Source organism: Thunnus maccoyii, chromosome 20, assembly GCF_910596095.1.
Source record: "Thunnus maccoyii chromosome 20, fThuMac1.1, whole genome shotgun sequence".
Lineage (NCBI taxonomy): Eukaryota > Metazoa > Chordata > Actinopteri > Scombriformes > Scombridae > Thunnus > Thunnus maccoyii.
In genome coordinates this window covers 840,497-858,052 of record NC_056552.1, presented here as the reverse complement: position 1 = coordinate 858,052, position 17,556 = coordinate 840,497, and the positions used below count along the sequence as shown (strand labels likewise).

Genomic DNA, 17,556 nt, shown 5'->3' with positions numbered 1-17,556 from the left:
TCAAACCAGTGTTTGTGTTATTTTTATATTACTGGTGAGTTTTTGACCCAAACTGTTGTTATGACCCGTCATTATCTACTGCAGCTCTTTTTAAACGTACATTTCACTGTTTAGGATTAATTGTTGATCACGTGTTCATTTTGTACAGCGAACAGTAAAAGTGTGACGGCGTCGGCCTCAACTCAACCGAAATATAAAACTCAGTAAGTAGTAAAACTTCCTGCTCTTTGTAGTGAAAATGAACATACTACAAGCTGTAACAGAGTATTACTGGCTATATTATCTGTCATAAAGTATCAGCTCTTCTTCAAGTGGTTAATAAGTAATTTAGTGATGAAGAGTTCAGCACTACGTGAGAGCGATGAAGTCTGAACACTCTGACGCTGCAGATCCTGAAGATGAAGGTTCCTCTTCCTCTCTGTTGCTCATCAGCTGTTTGTCTCAGTTTGTTCACTAGATGGAGACAAAGTCCAGGAAACAGTTTGTCTCCAGTCTGTATCTGCTTACTGGTTGTTTCTGATTGGTTCCCTGTTCGGTTCAACACTGAGTCACATGATGAACTTTACCAACACACAACAACTCATTTCACACACAAACACACAAACACAACAACCCATGTGTCAATCAGACACACTGAGATAAAAACACAACAACAGGCAGCACATGAGGATCTTTATTACATCACTGTTTTATTGTGTTTATGTAGTTTAATGGTTGATTGTGTATAAATGTGTATATTGTGTTTATCAGTGGCAGCTGGTGACTCAAACATTTATATGCCAATAAAACAACTTGCTTGAGTGGCGTAAAGGCTGCTTCTTTAAAGACATTTAGCATCTACATAATGTCTCTAAACAAAGAAGAGCTCATTTTAGCCATGGAGTGGATCAAACGTGTCATTTTATCAACAAAGTGAAATTCAAATTTATGTTCTCATCAAAAACAGACAACATATCACATGATTTACACGTGTTTCCTGTGTATTTACTTAGTAAACAGAAATATATAAAGTAGCACAAAGCTTATAATGTGATACAGGAACAGATCTAAAAAAGTATTAATGCATGTATCAAATACATGACTCACACACTTTGATCTATGTGCACCACATACAAAATATATTCTACAAAGCTGACATGTTAACACTTGTTATTCTAGTTACTTTAAGCTTATTACTCAATATACGACTCAGCTTAAAAACTCCTGCACTCATTCACTAATCACATCAACATCAACAGGTGACTGAACAACCACTCAATTAAAAAGACAGCTCACTGTAACTTCAACAAGCAAACTAACGTTACCCACAACACATTATATATATATATATATATATATACACACACACACACACACACATATATATATACATATACATATATATACATATATATATATATATATATATATACACACACACACACACACACACATATATATACATATATATATATACACACACACACACACACACACACACACACATATATATATATATATATATATATATACATTAGCAACAATGACAAACAAGCTAACTCTCCCGGTTGTTTCTCTCTTCCGCAGGGCGGGATCTTTTACATTGGACTCAATGTATTTCTTTTTTTTTTCATGCTAATCTGTGATTGGCCATGACATGTAAAATGACGCTCCAAGGGAGGACGTCCTCTTTAACCAATCAACAACCAGAATGCAATATTGACATCGAGTTGGTCCAATGATAGTTTCCAGAGTAGCAGCAGTAGATAGCTCCTCGTGTTAGCCAACGCAACGGTTAGCTTGTTTGTCATTGTTGCTAATGATATCAGACGAGCAGCAGCCATAAAGTTCTGTTAACTAACAAACAAGATGACCAACAGTCACTAATGGACGTTATAACATGAATACTTCATCTGCATGATAGAAAGAAGACGTCAGATAACGTGAGTCAGATACAGCTTCTCTCTCTCTGTCTCTTTGGTCGCTAATTTCATCTCTGACGGTTAAATGTCTCTGTATGAATTTATCTCCTTAACAAGAATGCAGCAGATATATATGTGTATATATATATATATATATATATATATATATATATATATATATATATATATATATATATATATATATATATATATATATATATATAATGTATATAATGTGTATAATGTGTTGTGGGTAACGTTAGTTTGCTTGTTGAAGTTACAGTGAGCTGTCTTTTTAATTGAGTGGTTGTTCAGTCACCTGTTGATGTTGTGTGATTAGTGAATGAGTGCAGGAGTTTTTAAGCTGAATGGTATATTGAGTAATAAGCTTAAAGTAACTAGAATAACAAGTGTTAACTAGTGGTGTAACGGATTGTAGTTGATCCGTGATCCGTACGGATCGCCCCCCATGGTTTGGCAGGCATATGAACTGCGGATTAATTGCTAAATTTAATGTCTCATTTAAGACAAAGTAAACAAACTGCTGTAAGTACAAGTCATGGACAGACAGCGTGTTGCTAACGCTAACAGGGATTTTGAAGAGAAACGATCAAACCAGCATCTAACGGTCCGATGTGACATTTGAGTTGTTTACCTGCTGTTTAATGTGCTGCAGCTGAGCAGCTAATTAGCATCTAGCTGCTAACTGACGTTAGCGGTGAATGTTTGTTATCATTAAGTTTTGATGATGTGGACAGAAGCTGTTTCATTCACTGTTTAAAAGAGGAAGGTTTCATGCCTCATATTGCAATAACTGAGCATTGAATATTTTATATATTTTATTTTATTTAAACATTGGACATCTTAAATGTTGTTTTCATTTAAGACCATGGGCAAAAGTTCCTCGCTGTTTCTGGCTGTAAGTGTGTTACAGAGTAAATAGAAAACAAAGTTTTATTTGTCTTCCCTTTTTTTCACTGATCCTAATAATGATCTGATCCGTGACTCAAATCTATGATATGATCCGAACCCCTAGTGTTAACATGTCAGCTTTGTAGACTATATTCTGTATGTCGTGCACATCGATGAGTGTGTGAGTCATGTATTTGATACGTGCATTAATACTTTTTTAGATCTGTTCCTGTATCACATTATAAGCTGAGAACATAAATTTGTTGTCACAATAGAACAATACTATAAATTTGAATTTCACTTTTTAGTTCAGGCTGAAAAATAAATAATAAAAATTATAATAAATATTATAATAAATTAAATAAATTAATAAATTAATTAATAAATGATCAAACAGTGAAGTAACAGTAATGATTTCTTAAATATGCAAACATTAGTGTACATTAATAGTTTTTTTAATTTTTATTTTGCATTTTAGTTTATTTGATAATTTAATGAGAGAAAATATAAGAAATGACCTGATCAATCATCATCATCAATAAAATACATCAAATAGATGAAACTGATCTTCTGACACTTTTATTTAAACTGTGATGTTTATTTGAACATTTAAAGGTTATTTACTGAAGTAAATAACAAAACTCTTCTTCAGTTTCCTCAAATATCTGAAGATGATGATGAAGAAACATCAGAGTTCAAGTCTGATCCTGTTTGAATCAAACTAAACTCAAAAAGTCAAAAAAAGATGTTTTGCTACAAAGTTCTTTAAAATGAAATCAGTAGAGGAAGAGGAGGAGGAGGAAGAAGAGGAGGAGGAGAAGGAGGAGGAGGAGGAGGAGGAGGAGGAGGAAGAGGAGGAGGAGGAGGAGGAGGAGGAGGAGGAAGAGGAGGAGGAGGAGGAGTAGTACATGTTTTCCTCCAGCAGGGGGCATCATGTCTCCATGTTCTTTTTTTATTGGGTCTATGTTCTTCTTCTTCTTCTTCTTCTTCTTCTTCTTCTTCTTCTTCTTATTATTATTATTATTATCATTATTATTGTTATTATTATTATTATTATTATCAGCTGTCATGGCCTCTCTCCTTTTTCATGTATTTTATTTATTCCCTAATTTATTATTTTCATCTTTATATGTGAACTCTTCCATCATTTAATGTCTGTTTAAAGAAATCACTTTTAAAAAAAAACAACAACGTAAACTTACTGATGGATGATTTAATACAAATATACAATCAATAATAATAATAATAATAATAATAATAATAATAACAACAGAACCTTCATTTCATCAGTAGAGTTGATTCTTTTTATTTCATATTATTTTTAGTTTTATTTCATTTTTCAAACAACATATCATATATACACACCTACACACACACACACACACCTACACACACACCTACACACACACACACACACCTACACACACACACACACACCTACACACACACACACACACACACACACACACCTACACACACACACACACACACCTACACACACACACATATATATATACATATACATATATATACATATATATATATATATATACACACACACACACACACCTACACACGTGTGTAGGTGTGTGTGTGTGTGTGTGTAGGTGTGTGTGTGTGTGTGTGTGTGTGTAGGTGTGTGTGTGTGTGTGTGTGTGTGTGTGTGTGTGTGTGTAGGTGTGTGTGTGTGTGTGTGTGTGTGTGTGTAGGTGTGTGTGTAGGTGTGTGTGTGTGTGTGTGTGTGTGTGTGTGTAGGTGTGTGTGTGTGTGTGTGTGTGTGTGTGTGTAGGTGTGTGTGTGTGTGTGTGTGTGTGTGTGTGTGTGTGTAGGTGTGTGTGTGTGTGTGTGTGTGTGTAGGTGTGTGTGTGTGTGTGTAGGTGTGTGTGTAGGTGTGTGTGTGTGTGTGTGTAGGTGTGTGTGTGTGTGTGTGTGTGTGTAGGTGTGTGTGTGTGTGTGTGTGTAGGTGTGTGTGTGTGTGTGAGTGTAGGTGTGTGTGTGTGTGTGTGTGTGTAGGTGTGTGTGTGTGTGAGTGTAGGTGTGTGTGTGTGTGTAGGTGTGTGTGTGTGTGTAGGTGTGTGTGTGTGTGTGCTGCAAAATATCAAAGAAACAAACAAACTGATGACATCATAAAAGCGTCTGAACTGCAGAAACATTTAATATTATTATTTTATGAATTAGTTGTCAGACTGTGTCCCGGTGAGGAAGAGGTGAGGAAGAGGTGAGGAAGAGGTGAGGAAGAGGAGTCAGCAGATTAAAAACACTCAGGTTTGGACATCTGGAGCCGCCAGTCAAACCTGAATTCATTAACCTCCGCTGATAATTAATTAAAGACACGTCATGTTCAATTAGAGGAAACTAAAACGCCCCAAATCAGGTTAATTGACCCTGATCAGCCGCTCGGCTGCCGACTCAAACACCACAGAACAAGAAGAGCAGGAGGAGGAGGAGGAGGAGGAGGAGGAGGAAGAGGAGGAGGAGGAGGAGGAGGAGGAAGAGGAGGAGGAGGAGGAGGAGGAAGAGGAGGAGGAGGAGGAGGAAGAGGAGGAGGAGAAGGAGGAGGAAGAGGAGGAGGAGAAGGAGGAGGAGGAGGAGGACATGTTTTCATTCAGCAGGAGGCGTCACATCTCCACAAGAGAAATACAAACTTCTCCTCCTTCTTCTTTTCTTCTTCTTCTTCTTCTTCTTCTTCTTCTTCTTCTTCTTCTTCTTGCCACATTTTCTGTGTGTTGACAGGAAGCAACATTTTACTTTTCCTCACTTTGACTCATGTTTTTGGTTCATATACGTCTAAACTCAGCGAGTGAAGATCTGAATAAAACTAATAATAAATAATAATAATAATAATTAATAAATGAATAAAAATAACCATCAGAATCTTTCTGAAGCACTTTTTTAAAATACAAAATATAATTAAATGTTTCTTCACAGTTCAGAAGAACAAAAACAGATCAAAGATTCTGATTGATAATCAAGTTAATATTTAATTTTCTCCTTGCAGACGAGACTGAGGGCAAAGCAGCGACAGTTTTATATAACGAATAATGTAAACGAGACAAAGTCGTTATCGACATAATGAGATTGTTGTCTTACAGCTGATCCTAGAGCTGCAACTAACCATCAGTTTCATTATTGATTCATCTATTGATTGTTGTCTGGATTCATTGATTAGTTGTTTGGTTTATAAAATGTTTCCTGAAGATGATGTCATCAGAGAGATGACATCATCCGTCAGAGAGACGTTTAACAAGCTGGAAACAGAGAAACTGACTCAAAAATGATTAATCGATTGTCAAAACAGTTGTTGATTAATTTAATAGTTGACAACTGATCGATCAGTCGACTGATCGATCAGTCTGATTGATTCTTTGTGAAACATTTCCAGACAGAACAAAGAGACTCTGAGACGCCTGATGATGTTTGTTCTCAGTATTTAGTTGTTTTTTCTTCCTGAATAAAACCAGAAGTGACAGAAACACACAGTCAGAGAGAGAGAAGAGACGTATTGATCAGCAGCATTGATTGATTGATTGATTTGATTCACTGACTCATGTTTGTCTCTTTTGTTCTCAGCAAGAACAAAAATAAACCACGTTTGTCTTTTTTAAAATGTGTTAAAAACATTTAATCATGTGCATTAATATAATATCTGTTATCAGTATATTGTGAAATATCACCTGATTGATTACCTCGTTAACATCGTCCTGAAAATCAATCAAAGATAAAACAGTTTAAATTCTGTTCTGTAAGAAACGACAGTAGATTAAAATGTATTTTTTTATTATTTTTTATTCATTTGAGTTTTTATGTTTCTGCTCAGATGTTTAAATCTTCATAAATATCTTTATTTACAAACAAAAAGCTACAAAATGTGTCCAGAGAAGCAAATAAATCAGCGTCATTGATCAGAGCTGAAGATGCTGATCTCTCTCTCTCTCTCTCTCTGTTTCCTCTTGGTGTCGCTCTTTCCTCGCTCGCCGACTCTCTGCTGGGACGGAGGGAATTCCCTGAACTGGGACGACTGGAAATCCCTCTGCAACACACACACACACACACACACACACACACACACACACACACACACACACACACACACACACACACACACACACACACACACACACACAGAGAGAATCTGAAAGTGTTTTTCTGTTTCCAGCTGAAGGTCGAGCGCTTTTGTTTCCTCTCGTTTTATTTTCATTTTTCTGGCTTCTGGTCTGTTTTTCTTCTTTTTGTTTGCGGCTGTCTGACTGACTGTCGCTGCAGTCGAGTCAAATAGAATCAAACGGAGTGAAAGGAGACGAGAAAACAGAATGAAAGACAGTAAAAAGCTTCGAGTTCAGCAGAAAATGCATCAAATAAAACAAAATAAAAATAAATAGAATAAAAACAGGAGTCAGTTGATTTAGAAACACATTAATTTTTATATTTAAACACATTTTTACATAAATCTTGATTAAAAAAAAATTGATTTCATATTTAAACAATTTAAATCTTTATTGATTTCTAACTTGTTGGATCTTAAATGTTTGTAATTAAACTGTAATTCCTCTTTAATCTGATTTGTGTCAGATGAGTTAATGTAGACATGATTTATTAATAATATGATTTATTAATAATATGATTTATTAATAATATGATTTATTTCAGACAAACAGTTTGACGTGTTTAAAGGAACAACCTCTAATCTCCCCCTCTGGTGATCAGCGGTAACTGCAGGTGTGGTTTTTCGGACTTCACTTCCCAGAGTTCCACAGTGTCGCCGGGGTGTCGTCAGTCACGGGCAGGTGAGCCGCAGGTAGCTCCGCCTACCGTCTCTGGTGGACCAATCACTGCTGGCTGATGGAAAACGTGTCAGTAACTGTGTCGCCGCTTGTGGAAGGTCGCCACGGAAACCCAGTTAATAATACTGCATATGGTGAGTTAACAGATGTTTTATTTTATTATTACTTTAACATCAGCATGAAAGCAACTGATCAATATGATGAAATAATATTATAGCAAAGTTTAAAATACAGAAATACAACAATTAAAACTGAAAACATCAGACATTTATCAATAAATTGTTTCCAAAAAACAAAAAAAACATTTTTTCATCTGAAATATTTTTGAGCCATTAGACTAGATTAAAAAATTAAGATTAGATTAGATTAAAAAAAAAAAGGTTTTAAGTCTAATTGTTAATTTAAAACTCTCAGGTAAGGAGGATGTAGGTTAAAAATAAGACGTGAGGAAGAGGAGACGACCTGCGTGATGAAGAACTGATGTGTTGCAGGTTGAGGTTTAAGATAACAGGTCAGAAATGACATCATTCAATATTTAGGTCTGAGATGTTTGGGATTTAAAATGGACTCTCTGTATATTTAATAATATATATTTAATATGATTTATTGATGTAGGATAAATATGAAGTGATTAATGATGATGTGATGATGAAGGTCTGACATGATGAAGGTTGTGTTTAGGTTGATTCAGAGATGATATAAACAGCACAAAAAGTAAGGAAATGTGTGTTTGGTAGATTATTTCTCTTTTAAATGGAGCCACATTTGTGAGGAACATACATGATGAGCAGCAGAGCTGAGTATGTGGGTTGCGCCCATGAAAAATTTGCCAAATCTTCTCTGCCAATGCCAAACGGCTTATTTTGCTGTTGCTATGGACTCTTGTTTTGAGTTTCTGGTACCCCCAGGTGCTGCCAATCAGGCACCTGTGAGCTTGGGCCCTGCTACAGGGGTCAGTAGGTGTTTGCTCCAAGAATCAGCATACCAGGTTTGACTGATCTGGATTGGGCCCGTGCGATAGGGCGACTTCAAGCTGGTGTTCCATAAAACCAAGTTGCGGCATTATTTGGAGTGAGCCCTAGTACCATCTCCAAAGTGAAGGCCAAGTTCTTTATAACGGGGGATGTCAGAGACCCAAGAAGACCGTTTCCTCACCCTGTCAGCACTGAGGTACCGTAGGCTGTCCTCTACAGATTTGCAGTCAAGGTTTGCAGGACGATATGGCCGACGGCTCTCCGCCCAGACAATCTGGAACAGACTGCACGCAGCCAATCTCCGGCTGCCATGACCGCCCTTCACCATCAGGCCCGTTTGCGCTGGAACCTGAACATGTGGAAGAACATTATGTTCAGCAATGAGTCCAGATTCTGTCTATGGCAGATGAATCTTAGGGTCAAAGTGTGGAGAAGATGCGGAGAACGCTATGCTGTTTTTCCCTCACTGGGAAAACGAGGCTCGTCATCATTAGAGGCAATCTCAATGCAGAGAGATATGGAGATGAGATTCTGCAACCAGTGGCAATCCCATATCTCCACAGTCTGGGACCGAACTCTATCCTCCGAGATGGCAACGCTCACCCCCACAGAGCGGGGTTTATCAGAGACTACCTCCAGAGTGGAGAGGATGGAATGGCCTGCCAGCAGTCCTGACCTCAACCCCATTGAACACTTGTGGGATCAGCTTGGGCGTGCTGTTCATGCCAGAGTGACCAACACAACCATGTTGGCTGACTTGTGACAAATGCTGGTTGAAGAATGGGATGCCATCCCACAGCAGAGTGTGACCAGGCTGGTGACCAGCATGAGGAGGAGGTGCCAGGCTGTTGTGGCTGTGTATGGTTCTTCCGGACGCTACTGAGGCTCCTGTTTGTTAGATTAATAAATTGTCAAATTGCCAATATGTCTTGTTTCTTCAAACTTCAATCATCCAATCCACCAAACACCAAGAGTCAATGGCAGAATAAGCTGTTTGGCATCAGCAGAGAAGATTTGGCAAATTTTTCATGGGCGCAACCCACATACTCAGCTCTGCTGCTCATCCCACAAATGCATGTTCCTTACAAATGTGGCTCCATTTAAAAGGGAAATAAACAGGATTTCCAACAGTATAAGATTTATTACCAAGAAGCTTCGTTACAACAAAGAAATAATCTACCAAACACACATGTCCTTACTTTATGTGCTACGTTTATGTTAGAAACATGTTTTTAGATGATGTCGGCTCACAGACGAGATGATTGATATTAGAGGAGATGATGTAGGTTTGAAATGATGGAATACGTGTTGATACGATGAAGGTCTGCGATGATGAAGGTCTGAGATGATGAAGGTCTGAGACGATGAAGGTCTGAGATGATGAAGGTCTGAGATGATGAAGGTTTTGGCTCAGAGAGTAACATGATTTTAAGATGGAAGTTTTTAACTTTAACTTTAGATGTAGGATGAAGATGATGTCATTAGGACAATTTAAGATGATAGACGGATGATGTCAGAGGTGATGATGTCAGAGTTTGTACGTTATGCAATTGTTGGTTCGATGTCGGTCTGATGGTGAAGACGAGAGAAGATGAAGGTTTTCTACATCATCAGTTAGAGACGATTTATGTTGCACACAAACACACACACACAAACACACACACACACACACACACACACAGATTAATACACTGACTGTGTGTTTTGCTTAAACGCTGCTGTAGTTTAAAGCGGGTGACTGACTGAATGAATGTTTTTTACCGAGTCAGCCGTGTGTGTGTGTGTGTGTGTGTGTGTGTGTGTGTGTGTGTGTGTGTGTGTGTGTGTGTGTGTGTGTGTGTGTGTGTGTGTGTGTGACAGCTGGCCCATCTGACTTTGCCGTGACATCTGGGAAACCCGCCGGTGTGCCACCGTGAACGCCGGTTGATGTCGCTATTTAAATGCAAATGTGTGTGTGTGTGTGTGTGTGTGTGTGTGTGTGTGTGTGTGTGTGTGTGTGTCGCCTGCTCGCACCGTCACACACACACACACACACACACAAAAGGAAACACTTCACACACAATAAAGAGCAGGAGGGCTTCACACACACACAGTAAATCAGATGATAAACTGCAGTGAAAACGCAACAATAATTCAATTAAAGATGATTTTTATTGTTGTTTTTATTGTTGTTTTTATTGTTGTTATTGACATGATGTAAAATAGTTTAATTTCATAATAATTTGTTCTTTTGTTCGTCGTCCGTCTGCTGCTGATCGGAAGGTTTCAGGCTGTAAATTCAGCCAATCAAACCAAATCAAATCAATCAATAAATAAATAAATAAATAAATAATACAATAAAATTAATTCTGTAATTTATTTACATTTAAAAATCACGAGAGAGAGAAAAATGTTTTTATGTTTATAATTTAGAAACTAAATTAAAAAGAAACAAACAAGCAGAAAAGAAGACAATGAATTTAAAGTGAATCTAATTGATTGATAATTGATTGATCATCTTTGAACTGAAGTGATCAAACAAACGAAACGTCTCGACTCATAAAAACCGTCTCACAGTTTAAACTAAATGTTTGAAGGTGTAAATTGAATCTGCAGGCGAGGAGGAGGAGGAGGAGGAAGAACGGACGCAATAATAATAAAATAATAAACGTACGTCGGCATGGAAACGTGTGAAAACTAAAGCAGGATAATTCATCACCTGACGGACGTAACCGAGTTTCTTCTTCTTCTTCATGTAAATGAGATCAAATCATAAAACACTGAATCAGGTTTGTTTTTCTTCTTCTTCTCTTGTTTTTTTCTGATTCTGGACATAAAATGTTTATTTCACTCAGTGTTTCATCATTTTGTTGTTTTTCTTCCTGATCAGAAACAGAAACACACAGTATTGATCAGCAGCATTGATTCATTGATTAGTTGAACTGAGTGTTTGTGTCTTTTGTTCTGAAACAAAATAAAACACAGTTTTCACCTTCTTCAGCACAAATATATTTTACATATAGAAGTTAAATCTAATATAAAGATCAATATGTTGTTTTAAAGCTTTTTGAAACTCAGAATTTGAAGATTTGATGTTTTAATTTTAAAAGAGAAAAAATAATAAAAACGAAGAAGAAAATTAAAATATATTTTAAAATAAAATTAAAATAAAAAAGATGTGAATGAAATGTTGCAATAAAATAAATAAAAAAACGTCTTTTAACTGAAAGTAGAAGAAGAGAAAAACCTCCTTCCTCCTCCTCCTCCTCCTCCTCTCTGCAGGTCGGGGATTTGTCCCGAAAGAACGGAGCCTCATTTGGAAACCAGATTGCCCCCCCCCCCCCCCCCCCCCCCCCATCACCCCCCCTCCCCTCCAGCGTTTCCCTCCTCAGACGGCTCATTTATTCGTCCATTTAAATTGAATTATCAGCTTTTTATTACAGACAAAAAGCAGCGAAACCTGCAGAGTTTATTATCATTATTATCAATATTATATTAATATTATTATTATTATTAGAGAGCGGCTCGGTGTATTGATCAGGTATTGATTGACGTCCTCAGTCACATCAGTTTTTCTGTCAAAAGTGAATTTTTTTGGGTTTTTTAAAAATGAAAAATTCAGGAGAATAAAAAAAGTCTTCAGGACATGAACTCACCTCCTCCTTTCTTCTTCTTCTTCTTCTTCTTCTTCTTCTTCTTTTTTCTCCTCGTTTTTCTTTCAGTTTGAATTTTGTTGCTTAATAAATAAATAAATAAATGAATTTTCCTCCTCTTCCTCTGCTCTTCGTCCTCTCGGTTTTTTTTTTTTCTCTGCAGCCGATGAAACACAAACTCTTCTTCTCTGTTTAAACTGGTTTCTTCTCCTTCCTCCTCCTCCTCCTCCTCCTCCTCCTCCTTCCTCCTCCAGTCCGGGCTCGGTCCACCCCTCGGAGCCTCGGAGGCCTTCACCCCCCCCTCCTGTTCCTCTTCCTCACATCATGGACTGTAACGTAGAAAGCGTTGCGTTTAAACAGCTGCAGATGATTCACATTAATCTGATCGATCAGACGAACAGAACCTGAAGTTATAGATTTATTTATCTCTGATTCTGTTGAGATTAAAGGACAGAAAAAACTGTTCTCTGATTGGACACACAAGGGCGCCGAATCTGTCGTTGACGTCACAGCGGCGGCGCCCTCTGGAGGCCAAAACATCAGACTTCAACACCGGAGAAGGTTTAAAGACGTGTTTTGACTTCGTTATTTGTTCATAATGAATCATGAAGGAATATTTTCTGTTTCTCACGTTTGTGTTTCAGAAAACGTTTTTAATAAAGTTAAATTTGCCGCGTCGAGTCGCCGGTCACATGACGGAACAGACGCTTCTCTCTCGCCGCCGTCGGCTCGTTAACACGTCTGTCTGCTTGTCGTGAGTAAACTGTGAGTGTGTGTTGAGCTCTGAGGATCCCTCACCGGCTTCCCAGCAGCATCCTTTAAATCCTGGAAGTGGAAACAGAAGAGACCAGTTCACATTCTGGTTTTTACTGGGGAGAGACACAGAGAGCTCTCTCTCTCTCTCTCTCTCTCTCTCTCTCTCTCTCTCTCTCTCTCTCTCTCTCTGCCTCTCTCTGGTTGGTCGGTTCGAGTGCCTGCCCCCTCCCCCCCTCCTCCCTCCTCCCTCTCTCTCTCTTTATCTCTCTCTCTCTCTCTCACACACACACACACACACACACACTCTTCACCTCTCCTCTCCTTATAAGGTCAGGCCCCGCCCCCCGCTGTGATGTCGTCAGCGGCTCGGAGGAAGACCCGTGGGGTTTTTGGGTTTTGGCGTCCAGTCCTGTGGGGCCGCAGGGCTGAGAGTTTCTCCTCCTCCTCCGCTCCTCCTCATCCCTCCATCATCGGCCCGTCTCTCCTCCTCTCCTCTTTGGGGAAAAGAAAAAAGACACTTTGCTCGCGCTCGATTCGCCGTCCGGACCGCGGCTCTGTTCCCCAGATTTCTCGTCCTCTGAGGATTTTATTTTTCTTTTCCCCTTTTTTCTCTCCTCCTCATTTCTTTCTTTCTTTCTTTCTCTGTTTTTCGTTCTTTTTTTTCCACCATGACGGCGACGACTGAGAATATTTTAAAAATCCTTTTGTAAAAACTCTCAGAAGAAGAAAAACAGTTTTTCTTCTTCTTTAAAGTTGAATTAAATCTCAAAAAGAGACAAAAAGTTGTGCAGACGAATAAAACTTCCTTCTGCACAAATCTCTGCTTTTTCTTCTTCTTCTTCCTTCTTTTCTTCGTCCTCGTCATGCGGCTGGTTTCAGACTTCGGAGTGTTTCGATATTTGTGAAGAAAAGAAGAAGAAGAAGAAGAAGAAGAAGAGGAGCGAGCCTCCGTCCTTCCTGTGCAGCTGATTTTTTTTTTATCTGCTGGACTTTTCTTCGTTCCTGTTTTATTTTTCTTCTTCTCCTGGTGCTCCGTGTTGTTTGCGTGGTCGTGCGGTAGCGGTGTTGGTGTCGGCGGCGGCGTGGGTCGGAGGCGGCGTGTCGGTGTGACTCTGGAGATGTTTGGGATCCAGGACAACCTGCCCCGCGGGGCCACGGCCAGCATGAAGGAGGAGCCGCTGGCCGTTCGCTCCTGGATGCACTCGGCCGGCGTGGTGGACGCCAACACGGCCGCTCAGAGGTAAAACTCACCGCCCGCCGCCGCCCCCCCCAGAGGGATTCTGGGAGCTGTAGTCCCAACGGACAAACAGCCGCTCGGCAGGAAGGGTCAGACGAGACGGAGAGACGCTTTAAAAGGTTGAATATTTCTGCTGCAGGAACATTTAAATTCCTGCAAAGTAAATTTAATCAAAACAGGAAAAACAAATAAAATATTTCTGATAATTTCTAATATTTCAGATTTTCTGGGTTTAAATTTCTGCATCTTAAAGGAAAAAAAATCAGATGGAAAGAAAATAAAAATAGAAGCTTTAATAAGAGTGAAAAGTAAATAATAAAGAATATTTACAGATGTTTTAGATGTTTATTGAGATGTTTAGTAGAAGGTTTATGATGATATCTGAAGACGTTTTATTTAGAGATGAAGAGGAAGATTTTTCTCTCCGAGACGTCGCTGAGCAGCAGCTGATGATGATGATGATGATGATGATGATGATCCGAGTCGACAGAAAATCACTTCAGAAAAAAAAAAAAGGATCAAAACAGACACGACGTCCCGAAATCTGTTTAATGTTTTAATGTTTCCTGAGTTTGATTCTTCACAGACGAAGAGTCACATTTCTGATATTTCAAGTAAAAACCAGTTTCTGTTTAAAACAAACATTTTTATTCATTTAAGTTAAATTAATATTTCAGATTTATTCGTCTCAACCTTTATAAATTAAACATTTATTAATATGAACGTTCAGGATTTATTTATTTCAGCTGATTTTATAACTAAAAACACAAATGTTTATTTATTATTATTATTATTTATTATTTAACAGCATTAATATGATTCTAATGAAACATATAAATGTGATTTGAACAGTGATGATGAAGATCATTTAAATGAGCAGAAAGTCGTCGTTGATAAATGATTATAAATCTACATGATAACGACATCACATCATTTATTATTATTGTATTTATTATTAATATTAACATTTAAAATCAAAGGTTGTGATGAAGCAGGAAGATAAAAGTTAATGTGATGAAGATGATGATGAAGCAGCAGATTCACATCAAAACTTAACGACTCACATTTAAACAAACGTTGTAATATTAAATATTCTCATAACGAGACGTCGTCACTCTGAATCAAACTTCATATTTTAAATAGTTTTATTTTATGAAGCTGAATATAAATATGATCACAAAAAACATGAATTTGACTTTTTTCACACGTAAAATGAAGTCATGAAGTTAAATATGAAGCAGCTGTTTTATATTAATTATAGTTTATTATTATTATTATATTATCAGTTTATCACATATATATAAAACAGTTTTTATTAATATAATAATATAAATATGACGGTGAAGCTGCTTTATTCATATTAACATTAAACCTGTTTGTTTCTGTTTTAGATGATTTTTTATTTTATTATTATATGAAATATAAATATAATCTTCAGCAGGAAGCTTCACTCTGACCTTTTCTTTCTTATAAATGTAGAAACATAAAAACATCAGATTTCAGGAGGTCAAAGCTGCAGTTTGAATATTTATAAATGTGAAATCTTTAATATTCCCTCCAGTGTGAACGTTGTTGTTTAACATGATTCATTCATGTGGAGGTTAAAGCCTGAAGCTTCATGTCAAAGCTTTTTATCAATATTTCCTTCACCTCTCTGAATTATTACCTCCCGTTACCGTCGACGACGGGAGGAAACGTGGAGGTCAAAACGAAGCGAAGACGCTTCTTCTTCATGTGTGATTAAATGTTTGATCTGCGGAGGAAACATGTGATGTGTTTCATGACTTAAACGTGTCAGAATCACATGTTTGCATGTTGAGAGTCAGTTTCTCTCTCTGAGGTGCGTTTGATTTATCCTCCTCTGCTTCCACACATGAAGGATTCATTTTCATTTGACTTCACAGTTTGTTTGTGTTGTTTTTTTTTGTAAAATCAGTTTTTTTTTGGTATTTTAATGAGTTTCAGCTTCTGTTTTCTTGTTTTTATTTTGTAAATGTTTCATTTTTTGGACTCAAGACAAAGTAAATTTTAGTTAATTGTTAATTTTCTTTTGTCTTTGTTCATCTGTAAAGTTTCACTTATTTGTGAAAATTGTAACATTTTGCTCAAATTTTCAACTCACATTAATTACTTTTATTTTTTTGTCTCAGTGGATTCACATCAGAACTGATCACGATTAATTGATTAGTCGATCGACAGAAAATCAATCGTCATTTTTAATCTTCCTCAGCTGTGAATCTGATCTGAAGGTTTCTGACTGTCAGTCGAACAAAACAAACTGAAGAAATTAACGATTAATTGATTCATTGAGAAATTCATTAATCAATCAGGTTATTTGATAATAAAAATAACGGTTAGTTGCAGCTTTAATGTTGATTCGTCTGAAGTTTAAATTTCACACATTTATTTATTCATTTAACTCGAAGAACACAATAATAAACAGAAGCTGCAGACGACGTTCATCTTCACAGTGTTGTTGTTTTACAGTCTCAGCTCTTAATTTGGGACTTTATGGAATAATTTGAAAGTTTTGAAATGTTGGTTGTTATAGTTTATAGATGATTTATATGATATTCAAGAATATCACAGGAACGTTACGACCCCGATGTGTCTGGTGTGTATTTGTGTCAGTTTGTCCTGTCCAACCCTCTGACCAGCCGTCTGTCTCTCCGTCTCTCAGCGGGGTGGGGTTAGCTCGAGCTCACTTTGAGAAGCAGCCTCCGTCCAATCTGAGGAAATCCAACTTCTTCCACTTCGTGTTGGCGCTCTACGACCGGCAGGGTCAGCCGGTCGAGATCGAACGCACCGCTTACGTCGACTTCGTGGAGAAAGAGAAGGTGAGAAACTCAAAAACAAACACACCCTCTACACGATCACCACCGACCACAGCTTCTGCACAGAGATAGAAACCAAACGCACCTTCACTATTAAACTGTCAAACAAAGCTTACAGATGTTTCCACACTAAAAACAGCCCACAGCAGCCTGACAGAAGGTGGAAACCAAACGCACCCCAACATGCTAAAAGTTCATAACCGTTTGAATCCTGTCTCCACCCGGGCCGGGCGGGGTTAGAGGAAGTGGTTTGTTTGATTTGTGTTTTTGTGTTCAGGAGCCGAGCGGAGAGAAAACCAACAACGGGATTCATTACAAGCTGCAGCTGCTCTACAGTAACGGTGGGTTCGCTTGTTTTACTGCTCGGCACCTCCCGGCTGCATTAAATACTGATTAGAACTGAAACAACAACAATAATAATATTAATATTGTGTGTGTGTGTGCAGGAGTGAGGACGGAGCAGGATCTGTACGTCCGACTCATCGACTCCATGACCAAACAGGTGAGACATCGATTATCGATCACCTGA

General features: G+C 37.9%; 1 protein-coding gene across 1 annotated transcript; it reads left to right on the top strand.

Moving 5' to 3' along the window:
• Nucleotides 1-14,074: 14,074 nt before the first annotated feature.
• Nucleotides 14,075-17,556, top strand: LOC121887314 (transcription factor COE3-like). Its single transcript, XM_042398045.1, has 4 exons — nt 14,075-14,196; nt 16,874-17,030; nt 17,305-17,368; nt 17,474-17,556. Exons 1-4 carry the CDS (start codon nt 14,075-14,077, stop codon nt 17,554-17,556), a joined length of 426 nt encoding a protein of 141 aa, XP_042253979.1.

What these genes read in the sequence shown, in the direction of transcription:
- LOC121887314 (XM_042398045.1), top strand. Translation starts at nt 14,075, where the DNA reads ATGTTTGGGATCCAGGACAACCTGCCCCGCGGGGCCACGGCCAGCATG. An exon ending in ACTTCGTGGAGAAAGAGAAG is followed by an intron (nt 17,031 to 17,304) that starts GTGAGAAACTCA and finishes TTTTGTGTTCAG; the next exon opens with GAGCCGAGCGGAGAGAAAAC. An exon ending in GCAGCTGCTCTACAGTAACG is followed by an intron (nt 17,369 to 17,473) that starts GTGGGTTCGCTT and finishes GTGTGTGTGCAG; the next exon opens with GAGTGAGGACGGAGCAGGAT.